The sequence below is a fragment of the Pelmatolapia mariae genome, linkage group LG13 (genome assembly GCF_036321145.2).
Source record: "Pelmatolapia mariae isolate MD_Pm_ZW linkage group LG13, Pm_UMD_F_2, whole genome shotgun sequence".
Taxonomy (NCBI): domain Eukaryota; kingdom Metazoa; phylum Chordata; class Actinopteri; order Cichliformes; family Cichlidae; genus Pelmatolapia; species Pelmatolapia mariae.
Window position 1 is genome coordinate 20589428 of NC_086238.1, and position 27873 is coordinate 20617300.

The window sequence follows — 27873 nt, forward strand, 5'->3', positions numbered from 1 at the left end:
GTGTGGCTGCAGCTACACTCTGCCAATAACATCAGCTAGTTACGCAGATAATGACGAGTGCAACAAACGACTTTAACTAGACACAGAACTAAGCTAGAGTTGTAAGGGTCAAAGCACACTGCCTGTAAAGTATTATTGTTCTAGAGCTGCTGCACATATAAAGATCAGAATGATAGGCCACATGCAGAGCAAGCCAGGCAAAGTGTTTTAACAATGTGTTACAAGACAAAATCACCAAACTGATGCCAGCCCTTGTAAACCTGTGCGCTCTTCTGTGTCAGACAATTTTATGTCCATTGGACAAGTTTATATGATACGAGCAGTGTTTTTTCTTTTTTTTCTGCCATCAGTGGAATGTTTTTCAGCATCCCAACTGACACGCTGAGCAGTCTTTGGAAAGAAACATACATTCAAAGTTTTATTTACAAGATTTAAAAAGGTTTCCACCTGTGCTATAGCTAAAGCACATACCCATAAAATCTAAATGAGCAGCATTAGCAGGTGAATAAATGTATTCCTTTTTTAGCAGGCATTTGTCTCCCTTTCTAACCAGCCTCTTGCTGGCCAAATTGGGTAATAAAAATCCGTGAAGCAGGCAAGGTGGAGACGGTACCATCTGTTCAGCTGCTACGTGAACTGGCACCTAAGACCTGGCCTGTCCCGTAGAGCCTGAGAGATGCCTGTCTACAAGCCAGCAAGTGTTGACAGGCAGCAGGCAAACAGCCAGGAGAACCCCTCACACAAGTATGTGTACGGTTGACTGTCTAGTCTTTTTTTTTTTTTTTTTTTAAATCTGTGACCTGTCAATTCAGTGCTGCTCACATCCATGTTACAAACACCTCTTTAATGTTCCAGTGGCAAATCTTTCTTCTATCAGTGAAGCCCACTGAAGCAGGTGATGGCCCTCTGATAAAGCAGAGGTGTAGATCCAAGTGCTGCTACTGAAATAAAGCTCAATTTAAAATGCATCACAGAGAGAACTGCCATAAAAAACTGCATAAGCAGCTTTATTTAGAGTCCAATAAGACTTTAATCCTTGCTTGATTTTTTTTACTTCTTTATTAACTTCTCCCCGTTGTTGCTGCAGGAGGAAATCTTTGTGACATTCGAGACTCAAGACAAGAAATAATAATAGGATGTCTCAGACAAAGATATGTTTGTGGTTGCCGAGGTCTATATATATCTTCCCGAGGAGAGCAGAAGTGGTGGGGAGATGAGGGAGGGTCTGTATTGTTCGAGCTGTCCGCAGTGGAAACTTTACTGTCGGTAGTGGAAGACCAAGTGATAACCCTGTGGAAAGGCCGGGAGTGATAAGGCAGTGCGGGGGGACCACACACACACACACACACACACACACACACACACAAAAGCAACACAAACAGGCACACATGGAAAACTGGCAAAGCCCCCGTGACCATTTTTTGAAACAAAGGGGAAATCTGCAGGGAGTGGTCACACTCCAGCTTAGTCCTTCACAGCTCAGAAACATCAGCACAGAGCTGCAGATGATCCTGCTTTCAGCTGTGTGACCACTATTAGTGTGATAAATGCTGCATCCTGTGTCACATCTAATGTTATTTCATTATTGCTTTAGGATGTCTATTACTGTATGAAAACCTCATGAAAAAGAAAAGCACGGGAATAAATAATATAACTAATGTAATGTCTGAATTCCACAGTGTGAATAACCTTTCTTAGACCTGAGACAGGTAACACTGCTGGGCTCATAAATCAGTTAAAGTAGTTCATCTGGCAGTAACATTTGACAGCAACATGTAGTGAAATAACAGATTAGTTTAGACTTTTCTTAACTTTGGTGTTATATCTTTATGGATGGGCAGCATGGCGGGACAGTGTTTAGCACCATTGCAAGAATGTCCTGAGTTCGAATCCACCAGGACCTTTCTGTGTGGAGTTTGCATGCTCTCTTAACTAGTTATTCTAAATTTGTCATAGGTGTAAATGTGAATGTGGATGGTTGTCTCTCTCTCTGCATTAGCCCTGCCACAAACTGGGGACCTGCCCTGGTTGCACCCCACCTCTCACCCTGCGGCAGCTGGGACTGTCTCTTACCTTTAAGTTGCTAACTACTCTGTAAATACCCCATGATCCAATTATTTGCACCTTTCTGTACAAAAGGATTACTGATCAATCCAAAAAAAAAAAAATCAGGATTCTGTATCAGTCACAGTGGCAACAGTGACTGCAATGCAAAGAGATCTAAAAAAAAAAAAGAGAGAGAAGACTTTGTTTTAAATATCCCTCTACATTAACAGCCATTAGACAGACAGAAAACTGATTATAACAGACTGTAATGCTGTTTGAAGATAAAAACAAAAACAAAAAACAACAATAACCAAATAATAATTAACAAATAGATGATCTAATAATCTATTAGTTTATCTATTAGTATTTTCTGGACAAAGAATGTATGAGTTTTATATATACAGTAATATTGTGACGTTCACTAATGTCAACAAATAATGCAAGCAGGTCTACAGTAATTGAGGGTCTTCTTTTTTCCTGCAGAAGTGAGGCTGAGAGTGGGAGGACTAATGATGCAGTAATTAAAGCAGACGCCAAGCTCCCGACACCACAGCAGCTTTCCGAGGAGTAACGCTCAATGCCATCCTCCTCTGCAGCTGGCTCTCCATTTACATGTGAGGGAAGGAAATAACATGAAGGTTCTGGATGCAGCACGACAACTGACCAGGCAAAAACCACAAAAGCTATATATTTCATTGTGCCGTGTCTTCAAACGTCCAGAGTCAAATGATGCAAAGATAAACCTGTTTGAAAGATGAAATGTAAAAGAAGCTACGTCAGTAGAGATGGAGAGCAAGTAGCGAGTGCATATTAGCGTCACTCTGTATTATTGTGCGATCAGTGTACTTCTTGTCTTGCCTTAAATGGGAAGCAGAGGATGTCAAGCAGCCAGATACTGATGTTCACTGGGAGGCAATGTTCCATTATGGCCAAGCAAGTTGTTGAGGCAAACCAGACACAGTTGTGAGTGGCAGAAGATCCACTTTTAACCGACGCAATACTCTGACTCATGCATGAACAGGCATTTTCATTCAAATGTATGTGTGTGACCCAATCATAGCTGATATTTATAGAAAGCACAGCATACAGTAACAGCATCCAGGTGCTCTGCATTACAGTATGTCTCCAGAGCAGGAAATCCTAAAGAACTAAGAGTCTGGAGGAAGAGTACGGTCATAAGTACCAGGCCCCGCTTAATGACTTGAGCAGGCCAGACAAGTTTGTACTTGTACCATAGGAGAAAAAAAAACAATGGCCTTAACAGGGAAATATTCGCCCACGAACTGTACATGGATCAGAGACAATGAGCTCTCCCATCAAAAGCTTTGGGTTAAATAAACAGCTGTCCTGCTGGGAATGTGCACTTGGTTGTATATGGGGGGAAAAGGATAAAGGGAAATGGTAAGTGGAGAGGTCTCTGTAGGGCATAGAGCGAGTGAGAAGAAGCACAACCCAGCTGGTGAGGCTTTTTTTTTTACTGTGCACAGTCAATGTAAAGCATGTAGACACAAGGAGAGACGAGGCATTAAAGCTCACGAGTCCAAACTTTACGTTTTTGTCAAACGTGCACAGCTTCATTAAGCATATCTGCACAGGAAGACCTGAGATGTAATGTCCATCATCTCTCCTGCAGACATACTATGAGCAAATATTGTTTCCAAAAGCTGTGAATATGCATCAGAATAGCACAAAAGTTAGGGCTCTAGGTAGTGTACTTTAAACATTATGCCCATACATAACCGATAACGCAGGAACAAATGTTACTTAAAGAAACAGTCCTATATTGTGAAAAATGTAACTTGCTTAGTTGCTGGGAGATGGAAAGGCTTTTCATGTCACTACAGCATTTCCCTGACTTAGACTTTATTTTGGTAAGCTAGACAGGCACATCACTAGCTACCCTTTTAGCAAACTTTAACACTTTTTTATTAATATTTTTATCTTTTCAACACAATGACAGTCTGCTATTTGCTCGGCTCACTAAATCATTTTGTTCTTATTTTTAATGTAGTCACTTCGTGTATTAAGGTTTTGCTATCAACTGACTCACTGACCTGGTTGCTGTTGTGGTTGTCCTTCCAGTAACTCAGCTGCTTCTTTAAAAATGTCAGTGAGCAACTTGGGGTTCTGCATGTTCCTAAGGATACTTATGCATGCAAACTGCAGACTTGAGCAGCCAGGGATCAAACCACCAACGCTCGCCTGAGATTTTTAGCAGATGCATCTATGGTATCAAATTAAAAGTCCTACATTCTCTTGTTCTTGAGTTATCGTGTTCACAAAGCTGGGTGTCCACGCCACCCCGCCTGACAAAAGATGCCGGCATTTCGGTAGGAGATACTCCAATCCACTGTCTTTTTCTGCAGTTTATGGCTGCAGTTATGCTTTTGGCTCAGGATATCTGCTTTGAGCTGAGAAATAGTTCATGTGACAATACTCTGAGCTCACAGGAGCTGTGGTCGTCCAAGATGGGGAAGTCTGAATTCGGGTATTTATTCAATATAAAATAAACTCTGATTTTGATGATCATGCCCATGTGGTTTTCTGAAGGGGCCTTCTGTTTAAATATCCCTTCACCCAGACAAGAGGGCTGTCTTTATATATACATATTGACAGTTTCCTCTAGTTTCCAGTCCTAACTTTATATTTATATCAAAAATATGAGATGGGGTATTGATCTCACCTATCTTGATGGCAAAGATGCCATCAAAAAAACAAAACAAAATGAGTAGATAAAGAAATCTTAATTAAAAAAACGTCAGGTAACTTCTAATAAAGTGAACTGTAAATATCTTTCACATCACAACGTTTAACCTACTTTTTACTCATCAGTGTGTGCAGCAGCAACCTCCTTCAAACCAATTTTAGCAGCTGCAGCTTCACAGTTTGGTTATCACTGGCATTGTCACGACAGGCAGCAGTCATTCACTGCTTGACGTTTTATTGCAGGCCGACAGACTATCCTGCGGTGGCTTATAAAGAGTCAACACATTCAACTGACCTTTGAAATCATTTAAACAATACACGATACAGGCCTTAATTTTGTAGCTTGCTGCAGTTAAATTACAAGATGAGGCAAGGACATAACTGTCTTTGAAGACATTAGAAGTTGTAATGACAAAAACAGAGTTCAATGAACATAATTTTTCTTTAAAAAATGAAAATCAAAATGAAGTACTACTAACCCTATAATATAATCAGACAGGGTATGTAAAAAAAGAATCCACTGCAAAGCTTTTCTGTGACCAACACACAATTTTCATGCATCCCATTTCTAAACCGAACCCTGCAGCTTCTGGTGATGTGGAGCAGGGCAGGGGAGGACAGACTAAACTCCAGGTCCTGCCTTTCAGCCTTTACCACAGCACAAGCAGACTGTGATCTACAGCTCTTTTATTCAAGACGCTTGGCTTCTGTGGTGACAAAAGAGGTATGAGCACTTCTGTAATCATTCAGTTTGTATGTCTCCCTCAGCAGACGCGACAGCCTAGAGAAAACGCAGCAGGGAAGAGAAACGCGTGAGCATGTGTTGCTGTGAGTGTGCGACTATAACAAACAGTAAGTGTAAAAGTTTCATGTAAGTGAAGTGGATGTGGATCATAGATAAAAGCATAAGTGGACAGAAGGCCTGCTGTTGCTAAGCAAGCTTTTTAAAACACACTCTTTGGGTTTACAAGATGAAAGTCAGCCAAATTCCTTTGATAAACACCACTGACGCGAGCTAAAATACTGAACATAAACTGCACGCACAACCCCAGGTATAAACACCAACATGTTCACAGCAAGCTGTTGGAAATGTAAACCACTTACAGCAAACTCTGCTACATTTTTAGTGCACAAATACAAATGTTGAGAAAATCCTGGCTCTGGGTTTATGTTTATCGAGTGTAGAAGATCCCAGTTTGCTACACAATGCGCACGGTTGGCGAGTAAGCAAGGAGCTGTGAACTTTCCGACCACATCAACAGAAAAAAGAAACCGTTCACATGGTGCATGGACAGAATCCCCTGTGTGCAACACCTTTATCAACTTACAGAAAGCAGGTGAGAAAGAGGAGAAAGAGGTTCCACTGAAACCCACGTGTGCTGATGTTAAAAGTTTGATGTCTAATATCACATGCAAAACAAGGAGATGCTCAACATCTATGAGCTTTCTAAGAAATCATCAAATTGGTACTTTATGTATTATATACAGTACTGTGCAAAAGTCCCCCTCACTGCCAGACCTCCAGGCTTTTTGAGAGTCTTTCAGTTTTACTTTGAATATTGGTTGCTTTTATCAGAAGAATGTTTTCTTAGTGTCTTTGTTTTTTATGCCACTTAACACTGGCCTATGAATCATTCAAATATTAAAAAAGACACCTAATTTAAGGGAAGAACTAGTGTGTCCATATGCATAAAAGACAACTTTAGGCACTTTGCTACTAGCAGTCTGTCAAAAAACAAAAAAACATAATTTGCTTCCATTTCTTTATCTGAAATTGTGAAAAATGCCAAAAATAACACAGTTTGACAGGCATAAAATAGTATTTTTCTACCAACAATTGATTCCCAGAGAGTTTTTAGCCAAAAACTTGGCACATCTCAGCATGATGTACAGTGTGTCCTTGAAATACTTGAGGAAACTGGACAAGTGGAGGACAACAAAAGGAATGTGGGATCTAGAAACTATCTACAGCAGATGAGCAGTATCTGAAAGTTATGTCCTTAAAAAATAAAAAGAAGTTTGCATGCAGTACCATCACAGTTTGATCCACCAATTCAATGTGAAAAGCACCTAACTGGCAGCAGCTTGGTTTTTTCAGACAATAACTCCAAACACATTGCCAATGTAGTAAAAGGATACAAAAACATACAATGGAACACTATCAGCCATCAACTGGCCTCCCCAGAGCCTGGACCGCAACATTATTGAAGCAATCTGGGATCATCTTGACAAAGAATGGGAAAAATAACTAATAATCTTAATAATCTGCACAAGTTTCAATAATCTGCTGCACCTATTTCCCACTTGTCTAACACAGCGTACAGAAATACGAGGCGGCAGATGACTTTTGCACAACACCTTACTTGGACTGCATTTCCTACTCTCATTTGTTGGCCTTCTTGCATGCCAGCACTGGCCTTGTCAAAATGATGCAAACACGTTTTCATTAACTCCACAGAAAACATCAAAACAGACAAGCTAACTACTTTTTTATCCATTTTTTTAGTCAAGCTCTTATTAAAGGTGTCAGTTAGTTCACAGTTGTCAGCCCCTGTGAATTGGCATTCAAACTTCAATCTGCACAAGGACAATTCATCTTCTTTGTGTTGCTCCTCAGAGACAGCTATCTCGAAGTCTGAACAAATAAAGCCAAAGCTGCTGTATCTGCATCACAAGTTGTCAATAGAGGAAAGTGAGACATTCTTTCAATTGGATAAACGCACTATTAAGGCTGACGCTGAACAGAAGGTCATACCGCAGATTAGCAACTAACTTCACCACTTTACCATGCAACATTATACAAAACCTGCAATCAGTGTCAGCTTTTAGTATCTCTATCTATTATTGGGCAATGACCTTTACGTACAGGAAGAAACAAATAAACCTCAGAGTTACTATCTAAATATGCAAGGTACATCCTCTGATACAATATCTCGACAGACAGACAAGTCTGGACACGGAGCTGCTTTGGAAAATGAACTAACGCTACAACAAATTTTTTCCATCACTGATCATTCTGTTTTGTCTATTAAGCAAGCAGTAGTTGTAGTAATAGTTAGTAGTAGTTATAAAATGCCTTCTGTCATCTAACCCACAGTTTAACACGCCAACTCAGCTAAAAATCAAACTATTTATCAAACTACTTTTGCAGAAAAACGTCAATATGTGCAGAAAAAGCACATCTGGACACTTTATGTGGGACATGACCCAGCTTACCAACCCTCTAACCCAGCTTGCTAAAAGAACCCGGTTATCTCACCATGTAAATGTCATAAACTAGTTAGCTAATAAGAACCTCCCTAAATTTTGTTTACTTTTACTTTATGCTAAATATAAACCTGTTGGCTTACAAACGTTTAACACATTGTGTGGTTTCTAAGGTCAGCAAAAATAAGACTTGCACTGCAACTTGAAAGAAATTTTGCACGAAATCGAAAATCTCCTGTTCTTGGGATCTGAGATTATTGATCTTTTTTTCCTCCCATTGCACATAACCTACTGTAATCCCGAGTGGAGTTTCATGAGCCATCACTCTTGTATCTTCTGGGAATCTAATGAATGAGTCTTTAGACTCATCAAGGGGCTGGGTGGGGAGCTGTCCTCTCACTTGCTTTCCCAGCTGGGATAATTATGTTTCTTGGAGTAAACCCAAACTTCCTTTGCACCGCATCAACACTCCCACCCTTATCCCTTATCTGGGCCCAGTGGGACCTGGCCATTCTTTGTCCCGGTCTTTTCACAAAACCATTATCAAATCCTCCTGAGTAGGGTCAATGACCTCAAGGAGAAAAAAACAGTGGCCATCTCAAGCCACTGTAAAATCCCTGTCTCCTGGTATGTGTTACCGAGAGCCTGTATCTGGATTCATATATATGGCTGTGAGTGCATCATTTCCCCCAAGAGAACCCCACTATAAACTCTACTGTCGGGTTTTAGGGAGGCCTGCTTATTTGCTTATTTGCCTGGTAAGAACAACAGTTCAGGCAAACTAGGTGGAAACAGCATGTTCCCCACATGAGCAACACGATCATATGTAGACTTTTACTGGTTTGGGCCTGAACTGACTTGCCTGCTCAGGTACCCAAACCTGGTATTAAACAGCAAAAAGAAGACTTTATTATCTGTTCCGAAAACTAAAAATAACCACTATCTAGCTTATTGTTTAGCTGAAGAAGCCCCATAAATTCAATCTGACACGGTCAGAATTTCATCTGAACTTTCATAAAATCAGAGTTTGGGGAAGATTTACTGACTAGCTGTTTTATTTAATTGATCAAAACTGTTGCTTTAGACGCATTAATTTCTTTCATATGTGGTTATAGTGTTTAGGGTTTTTATTAAACAGGCAAAGCTTCAAATAATGACATCTGTATATGGCCAAGAACTCCCTGTGATCCAAAACTCAGGCTTCAGGCTGGTTTCTGGGAGTTTTTTCTACCGTTTAAGCCGCATGACATCAGCAGCAGCGAATCTCCCAAATATGGTCATCTTTGTCTCAAACCTCTTTCTAAAAGCAGAGAAGGCACCCGAAATAAAACTGAAGACTGCAATGCTACTAATAAGATATTTTACTTTCACCACATTTAAGACTTTTCAGGGGATCAGTGGAAATTCCACAATACCCCTATCCCCCCAAAAAACCACACCAAAGTGGTTTTAATTAAATCTTGTGGTTTCCTAAAATAAATTCAAACAAAGCACCAAAAATAAAAGAAACCGTTAGAACTGTGTGCATCAAAGAATAACACACAAAAAAATCAGATCACAACTCCCTTATTATTCCCACTGTAACAGTGATAGGTTGAAACAAGGCGGTGAGACTGGCAAACATTCCATCTTGGCATTGACTGGCTGTGCAAAGGAAACCAAAATGGGCATATCGTTTGTTAGCGCTCATACCAGAAATTCACACGTGCCTCAGCTGATCTGATAACATGCGGACAGCTACAAGTTCGCTGGCATTAGAATGGGTCTCCACATCTTATTTCCCTGTTCCAAACTTGTGGAATACATTACTCTTTCTAGCAAAAAAAAAAAACAAATGCCAGATTCCTGAAATTCCATCCGTACCTTCTTAACTCAGTAGCAACCTGTCCGGAGTCCAATCCAGGCCTATTAAACCACAAAAGCAGCCCAATCCACTTAAGGAGCCTTAGTTTTTTCTTGCCTTAGTGTAAAAAACAAATACACTGATTTTCACTAGCAAGTGAGACGTCAGCTGAGTGAGCGAGCACACAGTGCTGAAAGAATGTGGCCGTATGTTGCTCAGACCACCTCTTAATGTGGTCCGAGTGATCAGACCTCAACGGGTCAGGCTGGAGAGGTTGCAGGAGGCAAATGTGCATGTCTAATATACCTTTCCAGTCTGTGGTGCAGCAACTTTTTCCACTTCTGAAACGAGGCTTTAATGCAAATATTGCGTAAAATTTCACAACATGCAAAACACTCATTTATTGCATTGAGGTTTTTTGCTGATACCAGGCTCACGAAACCCTTATACATTGTCACTACCACCAAAGTGTAATTTGCAACAAAAGCATCTGCTTTTGCACCCCCCAAAAAAGGATGTTTCTTATAGTAGCACTGAAAAGAAGAAATTGCACTCTCATCGTTAAGTTTTAACTGTCAAATAACAATGGATAACAATGCTCTATAACTAATATTAAGATGCACATTTACCGATGACTGGTGCTATAAGAGAAATGTGGTACTTGAAAGTCTGGGCTGCTGTTCCCTTTTGGTGCCATCTTTCAGCCTTCCTTCCAACATCTTTTCCTTTTTGAAATTCTAATTCCATGTTATGACAGGATGGAGCAGGGCAGCGCAGGGAGAACACCAAAATAGCATCATCTGATCTTTCTTTCATAAACTTTTCCACTCCTGCAGCAACACACTGGGACAGACTTTGGCAGCGGAAGAAACGCGAAAAAATAAAGCAGTCAGCTGAAGTATTTAGTCACAGTCCTGGGCCGTTGAGCTCCTCGGTAAAACACGGGTTACACCAAAAAGGATCCAATATTAAGAAGAAAACCCCCCCATCCTACATCGTTAGTTTCCTCCTCTTCCATCTCTTATCAACACTGCATCACGTCTGGGATCACACATTCGCACTACTATTGCCAACACTATAAATACACACCATGAACGCACAACTACATTATTCAGTTTGGGAATTCACTAGCATCTGCCATGTGACTGGCAGCTATATTTAGCTTCCAGGGTCTATGCGAGCTGCAGCAAAATCATCGCTTGTTCAGAAGGAAAAATGCATTTTTAACCACTTTGCTTCTCACCTCTAATGAGACGCAGAGGTTGCGTGGGGTAACAACAAAAAAATACTTCCTCACCACACCAGACATTTAATGTAATAGTTACTGAAAATACTGGCAGCTAGCCTCTTGGTTTGAGGCAGGTGCTTTTTTTTTCCTGCTCTGTTCCATTTTTAGTGGTGTAAATATGCCAGCTCAGTGGGATCCAAGCTGTGAAAGCCTGAGCTAATGAGCTGTCTGTCAGTGGACAGGACAGATAGAAAGAGAAACAAGAGACGAGATGAAAAAGAAGTTGGAAGACAGAACCCACAAAAGGGGACATTCATAGTAATTTATTGCTTCACCATATGGTTATATTGGCTGAGTAAACAAAAGATGTATATGTCATCAAAAACAGAGCAGATTTCAACTGAATGAAAACTACAGTAAGATGAGCCAATACTGAACTGAGGTCACTGGGGGGGCGGGGGAGGGGGGGGGGGCCGAGCCTACTTAAGTATAAGCTTCAAAAGTACAGTAACAACTCTGCCCTACATGTAAGGTATCTGAAACATTGGCATCTGTTTGTCAGATTTTAATCATTTAGCGTAATCACAGGGAGCTCTCCGAGGACAAATCTTCAGAAGTCATGATATGATCTCTCAGTTACTATTACTTTCAGTTTAAACCAGATATTAAATACTGGATAAGGACACTCAAGTCACACCTACATTGTTTCCTCCAAACCATAAAGGAAACCTTTTCATTCTCTGACTTTTTTTAAGCAGCATGATTACACACCATGTCAACACAGAAGGCGTGGCAGGAGGAGCGCGTTAGCAGAGCCGCAGCCTCGGAGCCCCAGTCAGTGTCTACACAGGAGGCGATCGGGCACCGTGTTGAGCTGTAGGTCAAATTGAAACATCCACAGCAACAAAGATTACACAAAGACAGCCCTGTTCAGCAAATGTCAAAATATTATATTAGGACATAATATTGGATTTTCTTCACTAAAACACTGATAAAAGTGGACTGCTGCTGTTATTTCTTTCTAGGAAAGACAAACTTAACTATTCTTTATTGAGAGGCAGGCTTGACCGTGAAACTGCATGCTCATTGGCTAACGACTAGTGATGCCATTGAGTGTGCAGTTTTGTACTGCGGACAATCCTCCATCTTGAAACATCTTGAGTTGTCCGCCAAATGGGAAATGATACGACCACCCCGACCTCCCCAACTGGTTGCCAGTGGTTCCTGGAGGTTTCTGGCTGTTGCTGGATAAAATTGGTTGCAAAGAAGTTGCTGCTCCAATAGCCTCCTAGAGACCTCCACAGCTGCCTGTAATTTATAATGTTAGCCCAGAAGTAGATTAAATTTTTAAAAGTGTGACGCAAACCGGAAATTCATATAGATTGTCTTCAAAGTTAAAGCTGTTTGCGCCTAATATTGTGGTTGTGAAAATTGCTCAACAACTGCATTTTTGTGATATTATGTAGCACTCTTCATGTCTAATGCATATTTGGGCAGAACTACTGAAATAGAAGCTCAAACCATGTTTTATACTGTCTACAGGCTTACTTACCCAAGCGTAGCATTTATTTTGGTTTATCAAATGGCCAAAAATAAAGGGGAAAAAAATTCAGTGCTTAACCCATTTAATCCCAAATTTTTCCCTGCAAAATAAGTGCATGTGTTTTACTCCTTAGACTTCCCCTACACACAATATGTTTAATTTTTTTTAATGTCATAAGGGGTTAAAATGGCAACAATTGGGATTGATCATGTCTACACGTGTAGTTATCCTCCAAAAGTAGATTCTGAGTCAGGAAAAAACCCTGAGTTATGTTCTGGAAATAGTTTGCTGCTGTTATTCTTTATTTTACCCAACAAGGAGTAAACTTCTGCCATCTTAAATTAAAAACCAGGGCTGTGAGAGGTCACAGCGGGATAATTTGATGACAACAAAGTCTGGCCAGCACAGTGTCCCCCTTTAACAGACTGAGACTAAACACTCCAGGGTATTCTGAACATGATTACCCAATGATAATTGAGCTCAGCTCTGGCACTTAACTAATTCTAACCAATCATCAACCCATTCAGACACAATGGCACCTATTTCTAAGGTGCAAAGAGAAAAGCATAAAGTGTAAATTGGTCCAAACTAGTGCAGCTACAGCATCTTCTCCAGTTTGACTTGTTCCACCTGAATTAGAAAACTAATTACCAATTAGTTCATTTATTTTCCCCCTTTATCCTGTCTTCACCAAGCTTACACTTCAGTGGGATCATTAATCTCCATCTGTGCTTAATTATGCAAAACAGGGTGGCTCAGGAATCCAGCAGGACCCATGGGACACCCACTGTGTTTTCACACTGTGGCTTCAGGAAGGGAAGAGTTTATAAAAACCTAGCCCGGAGAGAACAGGTCCCGTATACGGTAATGATAGCTTCCTCTTCGGGTAGTAGTTTAATACGCTCAAGTTCAACATGTATCTGTCACAGTTTGCCGAGGCAAACTGCGTGGAGTGTGAAGAGTGGACCCAGGTGCAGACATTCTAAAACTCAAACTTAACTGATGAGCTGTTTATTAAGGCAGACTGAACAGTACAAAATAAAAGGGCAAAAACAATGCAAATTAAGCAATAACCTAAACTGGGTAAACTAGAAAGGAAGCACAAACTATGAAAACCCTGGCAAACAGAAACACAAACAAAACTCTAAACATGGCAATGACGAGGAGGATATAAGAAAACCTGAACGCAGGACATGGCATGGGAATAACACAGACGATCCGACAAAGACTGAATGAGAAGGCACAGACTAAATACACACAGGAGGCTAATGAGGGAAGTGGGAACACATGGGGGGAACAGCTGACACACATGAACATAACGACCTCAGTGGAAGAGTAAAACTAAACACGATGAACACAGGAACACAAGATCTCTTCAAAATAAAACAGGAAACATTAGACGCAGACATGACAACCAGAACTTGGCAACATAAGACACAGGCATGAAACACATGAAGGCAGGGGAGACTTAACAGGGGTTGGAAGACACAAGGGGAATCTAATAACAAATGAACATAGGAAACCTAATAAGCTTAAACATATACTATAAACATCAAAAGAACTAAAACTCAAAACACTGGGTCATAAGACCCAGGATCGTGACAGTATCAATATATGGTTGAGATAAATTAAGAAAATTTGTTACACAGGAAGCCAGCATTTGAGCTGCAGTGACGGAAACCTCAATACTGCACTTTACTGCTTTACGATGCTAATGAAAAAAATACCTGACTGAAACAGACATGGGACAGGGATCAGCACGGGGCTGAATGGACATAAATAAGAAGAAGGAAAACTTCAGAGTCCTGTTGTATGTGGTGCTGGGGTCAATTCACCACAAAAGTCAAAGAGCAAACAGACCACGGGGGGAGGGATCCTTCTTTAGAGCCACAAAAGCGAGCGTGTGAGAAAACAAAAGACAGATGAAGGGTAAACCTTAATGGTCGTTTTAAACACAGGACAAACCAGTGTTTGCTCCCATAATTGGATTCACTGAGCATGGTTCACAAGGCCGACAGCAAATGGCTTGAGCTCGAGGACGATTCTGTAATGCTTATCAAACAATAACTGATAACTACAGTTATCGCATCAGCTTAATTACACACCGAGGCTGACCAAGAAAACACTGGTTTTAATCGCATGGACCACGAGAATGGGTTTAAACTGCGAGTGCGAGACCCAAATGAATACTGTTAGATGCTTTGAAAAAAAGCCAAACACTTTTAAGTTCCTGTTCGATGTAAAATGTCAAGATCAAAATGATTCAAATTCATTTGAAGTCTTGGCAATGGGACTGCGGATGTAGGCAGGTGTTTCGAGCCGTTTTCACACATGCACTGCAGATAGCACAGAGGTGCACGCAAGGACTGAAATATTACCTGCAGTCGGAGTGGATCTTAGTAGATATTCAGCCTGCCGGCTCCCCAAGTAAAAAGTGTGAAGTCACATTGTACCAATATGCGAATAATACAGGTACAGCAAATAGTACAGCATTCACCGCTAGCGAACGGGCTATTGCACTGCATCCTGCACCCCTACTCGGGCAACTTCCTCGCCTAAACTACATAGAGCATTTCCAGTACTGCGAGCATGGCTGAAGTGGACCGTTTCCTTCTGTGATGCTACATGTGAGAAAGACTGCACTGTCCAAAAGTTGATGTCTGAAAATGACTGATGACCATAAAACATAATGTTAGCAGCATTACAGCAACACCGGTTTGTTTACAATAAAAACGAGGCTTACAGCAGGTACTGCTTTATACTGTTTTTTGTGTTTCTGTTATTTAGCCCCACTTTTTTCCTCACTCTAAACTGTCTTAAGACAAAATAAAGTCGTCTAGCTCGCGCGAACTGATGTGACTCAACAGATAAAAGCGCCATAAGTAAATGCATTACTATTGGCATTTCAGGCAATGGTAACCAGCGAGGCCGATTGCGACCTAAGCTGATGTTCAGCTAATTATCAGCACATTCTCACGTGCCTGTAAGTGTCAGAAACCATTTTTCTAGTTCAGGACATGATTTCCCTCCTTTTTTAAAAAATATTGTGTATGTCTATATATATGCACCCGTCAAGCCCTTTTGAACCATCACATGTGATTGGGCCATAGGAACAAACTGATCTGAATCGATAACAGAATATTAACTTTTAGGTTTGTTTGTCTTTATATACAAGAACATAAAACATCTGTGGTTTCTAGGGTCCACATTTGTCTTAACGGCAATAATAACAATATAACAGTAATAATAACGATAATGATAATAGCAACTACACATATATGGGTTTTTGCCTTGATCATCTCCACTGTGCACTAGACAGAAAGACTAATAAAATAATGCGACATAGGCTTCCTTTCATATGGTTCCCCACAGGCATAATAGGACGTGATCTAACAGCTGCCATCAGCTCACCTTATTGAGCAAATCTTGTCAACTATGCACGGTCATCTAGTTCTTTTTTTTAAGCCTTTCGCCTATAATTTTAGTCTACCAAAAGAAAAGAAAAACAATCAGCATATCAATCAATACTTGCAGATTAGCTCTCCGTGCTAAAATCACACCACAACTGCATGTTACATCTGTTAGTGATGGGTTTATATTTGTAATGTTTGCAACATTACAGTTGCAGTGCAAGGTCGAAAATGAATATCTGCCATTTCAAGACAAGACTCAGTTAGATGATATCGTACTATACATGCATATTCTGAAGGCCTGACACAATTTATATTGCATCTTGGCGAATTTGTGTCAGGCTGCATTTCCTAGCACGCGATTTAAAACAGACTAAAAGTGGAAACGGTATTAAAAGCAGTCAACAAAAACTTCATTCAGCCCACATATTCATCATAAGGATGCCAACACATCAGAGACTATAGATTGCCTTATGCATGACCTGCACACCCACTCAAAGCAGGAAACATGGATATTACATTTCAACTCAGAGGAGTTTAGTAAGGAAAGAAAGCCAGAAAAATAGCACAGGACACCCAAAGCTTGGTGCTTGTGAGTGGTGGCAGGCTATTTATAGGCTTACTCCAGTCAGAGAGATAACTCTTTCCTTATGTTGTGGATCGGCACGTCACAAGAGTGAGAGAAGAAGAGGGGGCACTCAATGCTGACACAACACTGAAAGTGACAGAAAAGTGTTTGCCCCTCAACTTGGTGCCAGCAGGTACCAGACTACCTTCGTAGACCAAGTGAAAGATAATTACATAATAATGACAAAACAGATGTCGTTCAACAACTTCAACTGGCACACCTAATAAGGCCTGACACACCTATTTTAGACAGAAGACATCTCTGCTGTCTTGACATATGCATGTGGCACTGTCAAGAGTGGATATCTGAATGTTGCCTGCGGTCGTAACATCTCTGTTATTCACAACACTGGCTGCAGGACACATTTGATATGAATGGAGAAAAGGAGCGAAACATCAGTTGCTGCTGCACTTGTTTCTTTTAAAGCTGAATAACGACTATTTCAAGGGAAATTAACAAAAATACACTCTGTATCACATCAACTAAAAAATAATAATAAAAAAATACAGTTCTGATACAGACAGAATGCATGTTTGGTTTTTATTGACTGTGATGCACACAGACATCAGCCTAGAGGGTGAGTCTTCAAATAGTAAACAGCTACTGCATCCCTGATTAGCTCAAGTTACAATCAGTGGCAATACTACAGTAATAACAAGCTACGGGTTATCTTCCCGCCGCCGTGCATACACAGCAGGCAAGAAACATGAGAGAAAAAGTGGGTCACTGCATATGTTGAACACGTAACCCTTAAAGACAGATGGGGGTACGGTGTGTTTTTAAGGTTGTCAGAGGGCCCCCGGTATAACGGTACAGTCGCTGTTTAAGCTACTCCACGCGACTTGACACATACACGAGTCGTGACCAGCTTTGATGTTATTTAGCATGATAAAAGACACGGAGTTGACCGTGTGGCGGGAGAAATAACGAAGCTAGAACTAAGCACTGGTGTGAAGAGACAGCACTGACAGACTGTGTTTATCAATGGGGAAACTCACATCCTCGAACAGGGATCCAACGTTGGCTGTCACCAGCAGTATTCCTGTGCCTTGCGCTGCTGTCAGCTTCCCTGCCATAATTCTCTCTCTCTCTCTTATTTCTCTCTCTCTCTCAGGTGGGTTGTGGACTTGTATAGCGGACTTTAAAGGTAAGAACCTTTAAAAAAACAACAACAACAACAACGTGAAGAAGAGGCCCGTGAATGTCACACGAAACTGGTTAAAACACTGCGAATTTGCGACTGGAGCCCGGGTTGAGGCTGCTTGGCTGGAGCATATTTTTCAGCAGTGGCCGTACATCTACTAGGAGTTGCTTTGCAGTAGAAGGTCCGTTGGTGGTGGTGGCGGCGGTGGCGGTTTAGCGTGCTGCTTCTCGCGCTACTTTTTCACGTTCAGAGCCATCGTAAAAGTTTCGGTTTTAATCCACGGCGAGTGCAGGAGGGCTCTGGTTCATTCCAGCGACGAGTGTTTCCCTGGCTTTTGTGCAGTGTAAAAGTCTCCCTCCTAAGGCAGGACGCTTTGCCAGGACCATTGCCTTCACTGTTTAGAGAGGATAGGCTGGAGTCCTTCAGTGCTCTGACGTCACCTTACCAATGAAAACACGGCGCGTTTTAAAGGGCCAGCGCACAGAAAACACTACAGCTCTGCCTTCTAAAGTCACTGCACCCATTATCGGACTAAACTGGTCTATCTCTGAGCGAGTGTTTGTCTTTCTGACTTTGTCCTGATATGCTTTTTGTATAATTTACTGCAATTTAGAAAAACTCCCTTTTTGTTTTGTTTATTTTTTTTAACCATTGTTGTTCCTTACATCTCTGTCAAAAGGAAATTTATGCCTAGTTCAGGATGATTGCAGTCAGATGTTACATCACTCTTTCTCTGCAACTTGTTGCAGTTCATGGGAAACAAAATTAACAAAATCTATTACAATGGAAATAGCCATATTTTGTTAATTTAAAAAAAAGTAAATTAATTACAATGGAAACAGCCATATTTACATCATAATAAATTTTGTTTCCCATGAAGTGCAACATGTTGCAGAGACATGCCAACCATACAACTCCCTGACTGGTGATGTAACATTTGACTCCAATCATCCTGAACTAGGCATGCATTTCCTTTTTGGCAGAGAGGATGAGGAAGGTTCAGGCATGTCAGGCTACTCACAAACCATGAACCAGGTGTAACTAACATGTAACTAACAGAGCCATTAACATGCAGTATATTGTTGGAGTTTTCATTGCTACTTCTAATCTGCAGAGTTATTTTTTTAGTTGCTGTATCATAATATCATTAAAAAAAAACTTTATTGGCACATTTGCAAACATATAGCCTACTTAGTTCATCACAGCTTCACAGGCTAGAACTGCACTGGTTCATGAGGCCACTCAAGCCTGTTTGAAACAGCTACTGGCAGTTTACTCTCTAAAAAGACTTTGCGATGCCTAATAAACTAAGAGTTGGACAACAAGAACACACAACCTGGCAATCTAACAGAATTACAATTTTAACTGTTGGGTGGCAATAATATACTCATAGGTATAAGTTTAAAGTAACTTTGAGAGATTTTTGGCCACTAGAGGGCAAAAATGCAAATTAAACCAAGTTACTGAACTGGCCCTCTTCACCATGTTTGTGCCGTGATGTCCTTTGGAGCATTTTTAATCAAATTATCTATGCTAATTTGATAACTAATTACTCCACCGTCTCGTTTAAATATAGTCACTCCAAAAATTACGCTAAAATAATGCTATAGTTATTCATTGCTAATATAAACATTTGTGGTTGTCTTCAACCTTAGCAGTAGCGATGTGCTGGTTGACAGATGAGGTCTAGCAGGAGTTTCTCGGCTATGATGTTTGCAGATGACATAGTAATCTGTAGTGAGAGCATGGAGCAGGTGGAGGTATACAGTGGAGAGAAGACTAATGAAAATCATTAGAAGCAGCAACACATGTATATGAATGAGAAGGGGACAGGTGGAAAGGTGAAGTTGGAAGGAGTAGAAGTAGTGCAGACGGATGAGTTTAAATACCTATATCTGTACAGGTATGTGTATACCTGTACCTAAAGAGAGCAGCTAAAAGAAGAAGGAGATGACAATGATGATGATGATTAGTGCTGGGCGATATGACGATATATATCGTGTGGACGATAGAAAAGTGTCTATCGTGCCATTTGTCTTCTATCGTTTATATCGTACTGACCCAAATTTTATAAATTATTACATGAAATATATAATTAACCCTTTACAACTGGTCGGAGCAGGTACACTCCGTTTTACTTAACTATTTTTAAATCCCTGTAGAACTGGAACCACATAAGGTAGTGCAATAATTTTTTTTTTTGCATGTGAAACCGGAGTTGTACTTACATCTTATGCCATTAGCTTGTCCAAAGTCACGGTTTCCTTCCACATATAACTTTGCAAAAATTGCATAAGAAGCACTTGCAGCAACAAAAACATAATATTCCAAACTTGCAGCAACAAAAAGATAATATTCCAGAAACAGGCTTTGCCGACGTTCATAAGACTTCCTACGTTGGCATATAGGTCAGCGCGAACTATCGCACGTCCGCCATTACCTGCCCGAAACCGGAAGTGACGTCATTTTCGCGAAAGGGCCTTATAAGCCTATGTTGGTGTTTTTAAAAGACATGTTTGACTTTATGCTTTTCTGTATCGTTTCTGGGATGCTTAGAACTCAAATTACACTGTTGGAAATAGTTTGTTTTGATGCATTATAATATTTATTTTCATTTTTCCTGTAGTATATAAAAATTAGTGTATCTCAAAAATAAAACTATGAAGACACTCAAAATAAATTTCTCGTGGTTGGAAACTTTTGTATTTACAGTTTTGAGGGATACACCGCTTAAATTTTTTTAACTAGAAATATATGTAAAAAACAAAAAAACGATTTTCAATTTTTTTGTAGTTTATTGCACTACAAGTTTTTGCAATTTATGTAGTTACTATGGACTTAATGCATACATATTATTAAAATTTGGGCTATAACGGTTGTATTGATATATGGAAACTTGAAATACTCCCACAAATGGCACTACAGCATGTAAAAACATAAAGATAAGCTCTGGCGGACTTGGTTCTATGGTAGGTCTTAAAGAGTTAAATAGCCTGTGGCAAATATATTAGTGTTGTCTTCTCACTATACATGCTCTTAACTTTATGCAAGTAAATAATATGGTATAAAAAAATGATATTTTTCGCAAAGAAACTCCGTCTCGTGGTTTGCGAGCTGGTGCTGCTGTACGTGCACCCGGATTTGCGACATACTTTACGGTAACTCAAAACAAAGACTGCACCCTCGGCACTCGCTGTTTACAGACTGCGTACTTTCGAGATGACCACAGGTCAAGTCGTATATCGTGATATATATCGTTATCGTGATATAAAATAATTCATATCGTGATAAATATTTTTTCCATATCGCCCAGCACTAATGATGATGATTATCTTTGATCATAGGTCTCTAAGCTGAGCATATGGAGCATGGTTTCTTGTATAGTAAATGACTGAAAGCTGGTCTCGAAGCTGAAATCAAGACCATTAAAGTGAATGATATTAAGTAAACAATCTAAATAACTGTTATTTGTAGTTTGCTTGACTGTAATTAAACATGCAACATTAAGTGTACTCTGCTCTGCTAGCAGCCACAGTCAGGCAGCAAAATTTTTTCTAACCTGTCATGTTCTAACATGTTGTGCTACACAATTGAAACTATAATTACTCTTTCCATTGCGTGTGTGATCTTTCCACAAACAGAGACAACCCTTGCCAAATGCAGATACTCACTCTTTGATCTAAAGATTTCCTATTTGGGTTTTGGCAGAAAGAGTTTGGAAAATTTAACATTAACAGACTGCAGACCAGATCAGTGTGTATCACTGGACTTTGCCAAGGGGTCCTGGACACACAGCCAAACCCACATGTAACAGATTTTTGTGAATGAGAACAGCTTATATTAGTTTGCTTTTCCCCCCCCCTGGAATCACAAAAAACCTGTTTGTTGACCACATATTGGCATTCACACAGCATTAGCTCTCCTGAAAAGTCACTTATGGCTGCTACTTTGGGTTGAAAATCACCCCCAATTCAAGTAAGCAAAAGTCAAACAAAATTAGTGTCAATGACAGGGTCATGCACGTGTGTTTGCACGCACCAGGCTGGCAGCTCAATTCATCATCCAAAATTGGAGACAGAGAAATTCTTTCTGTCACCTTTTAGCTTCTGAAACATCTAGCAGAAACACAGAGAGCAGACTCCTTTGCATCACTCACAGATCATCATGTATTAATTACACGCTTTCTTTTCACGCAGCATGATGTGATCTCCCCTGATGGGTTTGAGGGAGCCCAGGACCATAAATAGCCCACCCTACTCATAGGTAGTTTGAGGTCAACAGCTTAGGGCAGGCACATGACATGCTGGATAACAGCTCAATGAGCTCCTGTTCTCTAAGAAGTAGTAGAGTAAGATCTAACCTCACTGAGTAAGCTAAAAATTCACATACAGTGCAATGTTGCATGTGATTGCAATTACTGAGCATCTAGCTGTGGAGAGATGACACAAGGGAACTGGGGCAATCCTCAAATGACGAAAGGATGGCTCATAAGTTATTATGTTAACAGCATCAAGCTAGTGTGGCTGTGTGTTTTGGGAAGGGGGACCGTGGTCACAGCTCACTAATGGTCTTTAAAAGAGAGGAGAGAGGTTATTGCCAAAACGAGAGAGCTCACAGCTGTGTCTGGCATGGGAGAGTGCGTGGGTGTGTGTGTATGTGTGTGTGTGTCTGTCGTGTGTGTGCTTTTGCGAATGCCCTGTTGTCATTTACTTGCATGATTGTATGTTTATTTTTATGGAGTCTCGCCATGTTCTGTATTCGTGAACATGATATGCCACAAAATAACCATAATCAGTCATTCAGACACACAGAAGGATAATGATAACATTCAAAAGGAAGAAATTAGTTCCAGTGTTATTGTGTGTGTGCGTATTCTGAAGTGTGTGTGTGTGTGTGTGTGTGAGTGTGTGCACACGGCTTTAATTAAAAATGGCTCAGAGCACCCTTGAAAACAATCCAAACTTTTGCACAAAAATATAACCACACTACTGCAGACAGCTAAGTAGCATTTTGGGCATTTAAACTATGTCGGCTGCTGGAACATTCACAGTCTGACTGGCTAATGTTTATCATAAAGTTCACATTTTTTCTCCAGTATGTGTTTAGAAGACGTAATGCTGGGCTTGGTTGACTGAAAGTTAATAGTTTCTATCAGGGGAAGCCTTAAAGAACACAAAGCTTTAAACAAAAAAAGTTAGTGGCTCCCTTAAAAGGTAGAAGAAAAAGAAAAAAGAAGGAGACAAACCGAGGTAGAAAGCTGTAGAACAAGAAAATTAAGTTAAAATCTTCCTACAAGCAGAGCTAACCAGGTTTATTATGATATGACAAATTAGGCCAATGCCATAAGAAGCTTTTTGATTTTTGTGGAACTAGCAAATTACATTAGCCTGTGAGCTCACCACTGACATACTAGCTAGCATTGATGCATCACAATTATAGACAGATGGACATAGCTTTCGGGTAGGAAAAATAAATTCCAATGCAGAAGTGGCCACTTCTGTGGTTGGCGATAGCAGTAGTTCCAAAAAGACTACCAATCCTATTGAGGTTTTGCAATCACATAACTGTTAATCACATAATGTTAACTTGTCTGCAATTTTTGACACGTTAAAGGGCTAGAGATTGGTCCACAACCATCTGGAAACCACTGGTTGTGAGGGAAAAATGTGTATTTCCCAACAGGTTGGCAGAAACCTCCTTATGATTGCTTTGATTGCTAAGAGATTGCCAAAGTTGCCCATAGTAGCATCAAAGATGTTGACTTGCACTTTTTCATGTTTTGGTATAATGGTTAACAAGTAGTTGCAGCAACCACAGTAGTCTGCTAATGAACAACGCAAACACATGGAGGTTTTTGATGCACCATCTTTGCGACCGATTTCTCCCAGCAACACCCCGAAATCTCCAGCAACCATTCGCCAACCCTTCGGGAGTTACATATTTTTCCCTAGTGAGTCGAGGAGTGTGCATGTGGCATCATGTGAGGAACCTCCACAGAGATATATGGGAAAATGGCTTCCTAACTTGACCTCAATGAACACTTTCCTGCTCAGTTTGTAGTATCAGCCACATATAATCCTCCTTGTTAAACGAGAATTATCCACGGTATGATCATAGGTAACGATTTGTGATTGACAAGTTGTTAGCCAGTGAGTGAGCGGGTTTCACAGTCAGACCTAGCCCTGTTTGGCACATCCAGTTTTTTAAAACCAAGATGGTGACCAGTGGATGACATAACAGTAAGTACGTCCATGCTTTATACTGTTTATAGTTGAAAGGCTTTTTTCCCCCATAATTCCATTACACTAAGGATTCAGTTTTATTATTAAATTCAAGAGTAGCAAAAAAAAACAACCCAAAACCCTCAAAAGCTGGTAAGTGTTGCTACCTTCCTCGTTTCTAACTTCCGAAGTGTGGAAATATGAATGTCACTTTCATTTTAAATGCATGAAAGGACAAGAGTAAACAAAATACAAACTGTACTCAGGTCACAAACCAGTATCACACTGCACATGCAAAGAGCAGGCTCATTTTGTTCCCAGGACCTGGAGAGATGTAAAGACTGAGGGAAATCTCAAACATTTGCAGAGTCAGGCTTGTAGCACCAGAGGCTCCATTTCTACCAATAAATGTTTTTATGGTAGACTCACTGTAGCCACAACACTTAAATTTCTTTCTATAGTGGGTTGTAAGGGACTAAATTATGTTGTGAAAAAAGTGACGGTACTTTCAGCTGCTCTCTTATTTCCCAAGGGATCATTACATTTTACACCAGATGGCCTTCCCACTGCAACCCTCCCATTTGTGTGGGCCTGGGACTGGCGCTTGGTTAGGCCAGCTTGTGACTCCTTAAGTCTGGGTTTACATCTCCTCCCTGTATTCAATCAGGGATCTTTCACATGTAAGGGGAATATGTTAACCAGTAAGCCATGGAGCATCTTTCAGAAAACCATCCCTTCAAAAGTATTTCTGCTAATACATGAAATCCCAGGTAAAAGAGCCAGTTGTCATCATGCTCTATCGGACTATTTCTGCTAAAGTTTGCAGCGGTTTTCTCACAGCTAGTCAACGAGTAGAAATGGGCCTAAAAAAACCCAGAACAAATATGTGTGGAGATCTGTGTGCACAAAGATAACAGCACAGGTAATGTGTTCCATGAGGGTCAGTAAATACTACACCACGTTAGCTCCAGGCTGGGTATCCCACAGGGGAGAATGTAAGGAGGGGTTAATAAAAATTTGTGTGCGTGTGTTTTGTCCATTGCTGATAAAGAAGTTCTACGCGCCGGCCAAAAGCCCCTCCTTCTGCGCTCTGGGTAATGGAAAAAATTATGTTGGAATTCCAGACTGCAAGCAAGTATGCGCACTTTGACCCTGAGCTCTCTGCGGCTTCAATTCACTTATCTAAAAATAGGCAAACCTGGAAATAATCAGTGTTTTTTTTACATGTCTCTAAAGGAGCAGGGATTTAGCCTTGTAATAATGGATTAACACTCAATCGACATGACGTTTTATCTCCAGATGTACTTTGAAAGCAGTCATGCACACTGTATGTATGTATCCCAAGAGAGTCTGCTTTGTGACTATGGGAATTTAGCATGAGAAAGCTGTTTCATTTGGGGGGGGGGGGTCTGTGTGCTGTGTGTGCCAGAGACAGAGAGGGACGCAGAGATTGAGCGTGTATGCGGCGTTATCTCTGACTTATTCCTGGGACAGTTTATGTCTCTCTGATATATTTCCATATGATTTGCATAAAACATCTGCCTACAGTGCTCTCAGGTTGTTTGAACAAGCCTGTTATATGTTTCATTTACCGAACCATAATTTGTATTGCCTGGGGATAAAGTTCATTTACATGTTATAACTAAGCCTCTAAAACTCAAATGAGTGAAAAATTTAAAAAAAAAAAAACACTGAACACACTGCTACCGACTTTTAAGAATATCTGTCACCAAATGTTTGATTGTATACACATAAAGTACATTTATTGGGAGTAATGTCTGTCACCAACTGCCAAATGTAAGGACAGTATCCACACCAGAGTTTTGAGCCAGTAGGGGGTGTGTGTTGTTCTGTAAAGCACTTTGAGCTGAGGTTGTGCATGATGTAATCCTCAATAAATAGGACTGAATGGTCAAAAAAATGTATTTAAATTTTCAGAAATATTGTAGCAGAATTTGCAAAAATTAATATCCCTTCATCTTCTTTACAGGGAAGTTTGTTTTCTCATCAACTTCTCACATATTGTTTTGACTCTGACCTTGGCCTCCTCTAAGGTGTCCAGATGCTTGAACCACCTCACCTGGCTCTTTATGATGTGGAGAAGTAGTCGTTCTACTCTGATTGCCTTCAGAATGACAAAACTCTTCACCCCGTTTCTACAGAAGAGCTCAGCAGAAGCTCATTTTTGCTACTTACATTCTTTTGGTCCCTGTCCAGAACTTGTTGCCATAGATGAGGATATGAACGTGAAGTACTGTGCGGAATTCTTATGCCTTAAGAAATCCTTAACTAATAGGAAGAAATCAAGCAACCACATAGGACCCAAGGGATGCACCTGATACTTAATGTACTTGGAGTTGGACCAATTTAATTAATGAATTAATGATGATTCGACTTATTTACTAGTTAATTTAACTGAGGTGATCCAACCCATGCAAATTACATTAGTCCAACAAAAAATGCTGATAGAAAACCATTTATTAATGTGGAAATCTTTTCCATTATTATTTGAAGTTCATTTAAAGAGTTAATTTAAAGAGTTAAGTCTAACATAAATGTTTAATGGATTTATAACAACTTTCACATAGTTGTCACTCCATCTCCTATCTTTATCAGGGTTATGGGGGGATGTCATGGGGTGAGAGGCAGGGTACACCTACAACCCTAAAGTCTGACCTAACCCCACTATCTGCATGCCTTTGGACTGCAGAATTCAATTCAATTTTATTTATATAGCGCCAAATCACAACAGCAGTCATCTCAAGGCGCTTTATATTGTACAGTAGATCGTACAATAATAGATACAGAGAAAACCCAACAATCATATGACCCCTATGAGCAAGCACTTTGGTGACAGTGGGAAGGAAAAACTCCCTTTTAACAGGAAGAAACCTCCAGCAGAACCAGGCTCAGGGAGGGGCGGGGCCATCTGCTGCGACCGGTTGGGGTGAGAGAAGGAAGACAGGATAAAGACATGCTGTGGAAGAGAGACAGAGATTAATAACAAGTGTGATTCAGTGCAGAGAGGTCTATTAACACATAGTGAGTGAGAAAGGTGACTGGAAAGGAAAAACTCGGCAGCCTACGTCTATTGCAGCATAACTATGGGAGGATTCAGGGTCACCTGGTCCAGCCCTAACTATATGCTTTAGCAAAAAGGAAAGTTTTAAGCCTAATCTTAAAAGTAGAGATAGTGTCTGTCTCCCGAATCCAAACTGAAGAAACAGAAGAAAGCTGGAGTACAAGGAGAGAACCCACTCAAACACAGGGAGAACATGCAAACTCCACACAGAAAGGCCGGGGCCTACTATGCATACTATTCATACTACCTGATGCTCAGGTCCTTCTTGCTGTGAGGTAACAGAGCTAACCACCGCACCACCGAGCTGATTTTCCTGTGGTTTGAAATCTCGTGTGATCTTGTGAATTTCACGTGTCCAGGCAACTAACCACTCTTACTAGATTTTATCACGTCATCTCAATAAGAATAAATTAAGTTGTTGAATTTCATGCAGATCGTAGGTGATTTAATTAAATTTAAATGTAATAACCAAACAATTTATTTTATTCAATGCAATTGATCAGTTTACTGAAGCCTCATCAGAAATGGATAAAAAGCACACACAACAGAATACTATCAGTCATGGATTAGCCTCCCCAGAGCCCGGACCTCAACATTACTGAAGCAGTGTGGGATCATCTTGACAGAGTATGGAAAAAAGGAAGCCAAAATCCAAAGAAAAACTTTAAATGTCCTTCAAGAAGCCTGTAGAACTATTCCTAAAGATTAAAAATATGAACAAGAAAGTGTATCTAAGAGAGTTCAGGTTATGTTGAAGAACAAAAGTGGCTATATAGCAGATACTGACTGAAGCTCGAAAATTGTTTTTGCCTTAT

General features: G+C 40.3%; 1 protein-coding gene across 3 annotated transcripts in view; it reads right to left on the reverse strand.

Annotated features, from left to right (window-relative positions):
- LOC134640273 (inositol polyphosphate-5-phosphatase A-like) overlaps positions 1-18152 on the reverse strand; it is a 149569-nt gene extending 131417 nt beyond the window's left edge. For 2 of the 3 annotated variants that reach the window (XM_063491950.1, XM_063491951.1), the window contains exons 1-2: positions 17908-18152; positions 17610-17766 (exon numbers count right to left, since the gene is read on the reverse strand). In XM_063491950.1, the coding sequence (XP_063348020.1) occupies positions 17610-17766; positions 17908-17909 (159 nt within the window). In that variant the 5' untranslated portion in view covers positions 17910-18152. Of the gene's footprint in view, positions 1-17609 lie in introns of all 3 variants that reach the window. The other variant, XM_063491952.1, reaches the window with a different exon arrangement.
- Positions 18153-27873: the final 9721 nt, after the last annotated feature.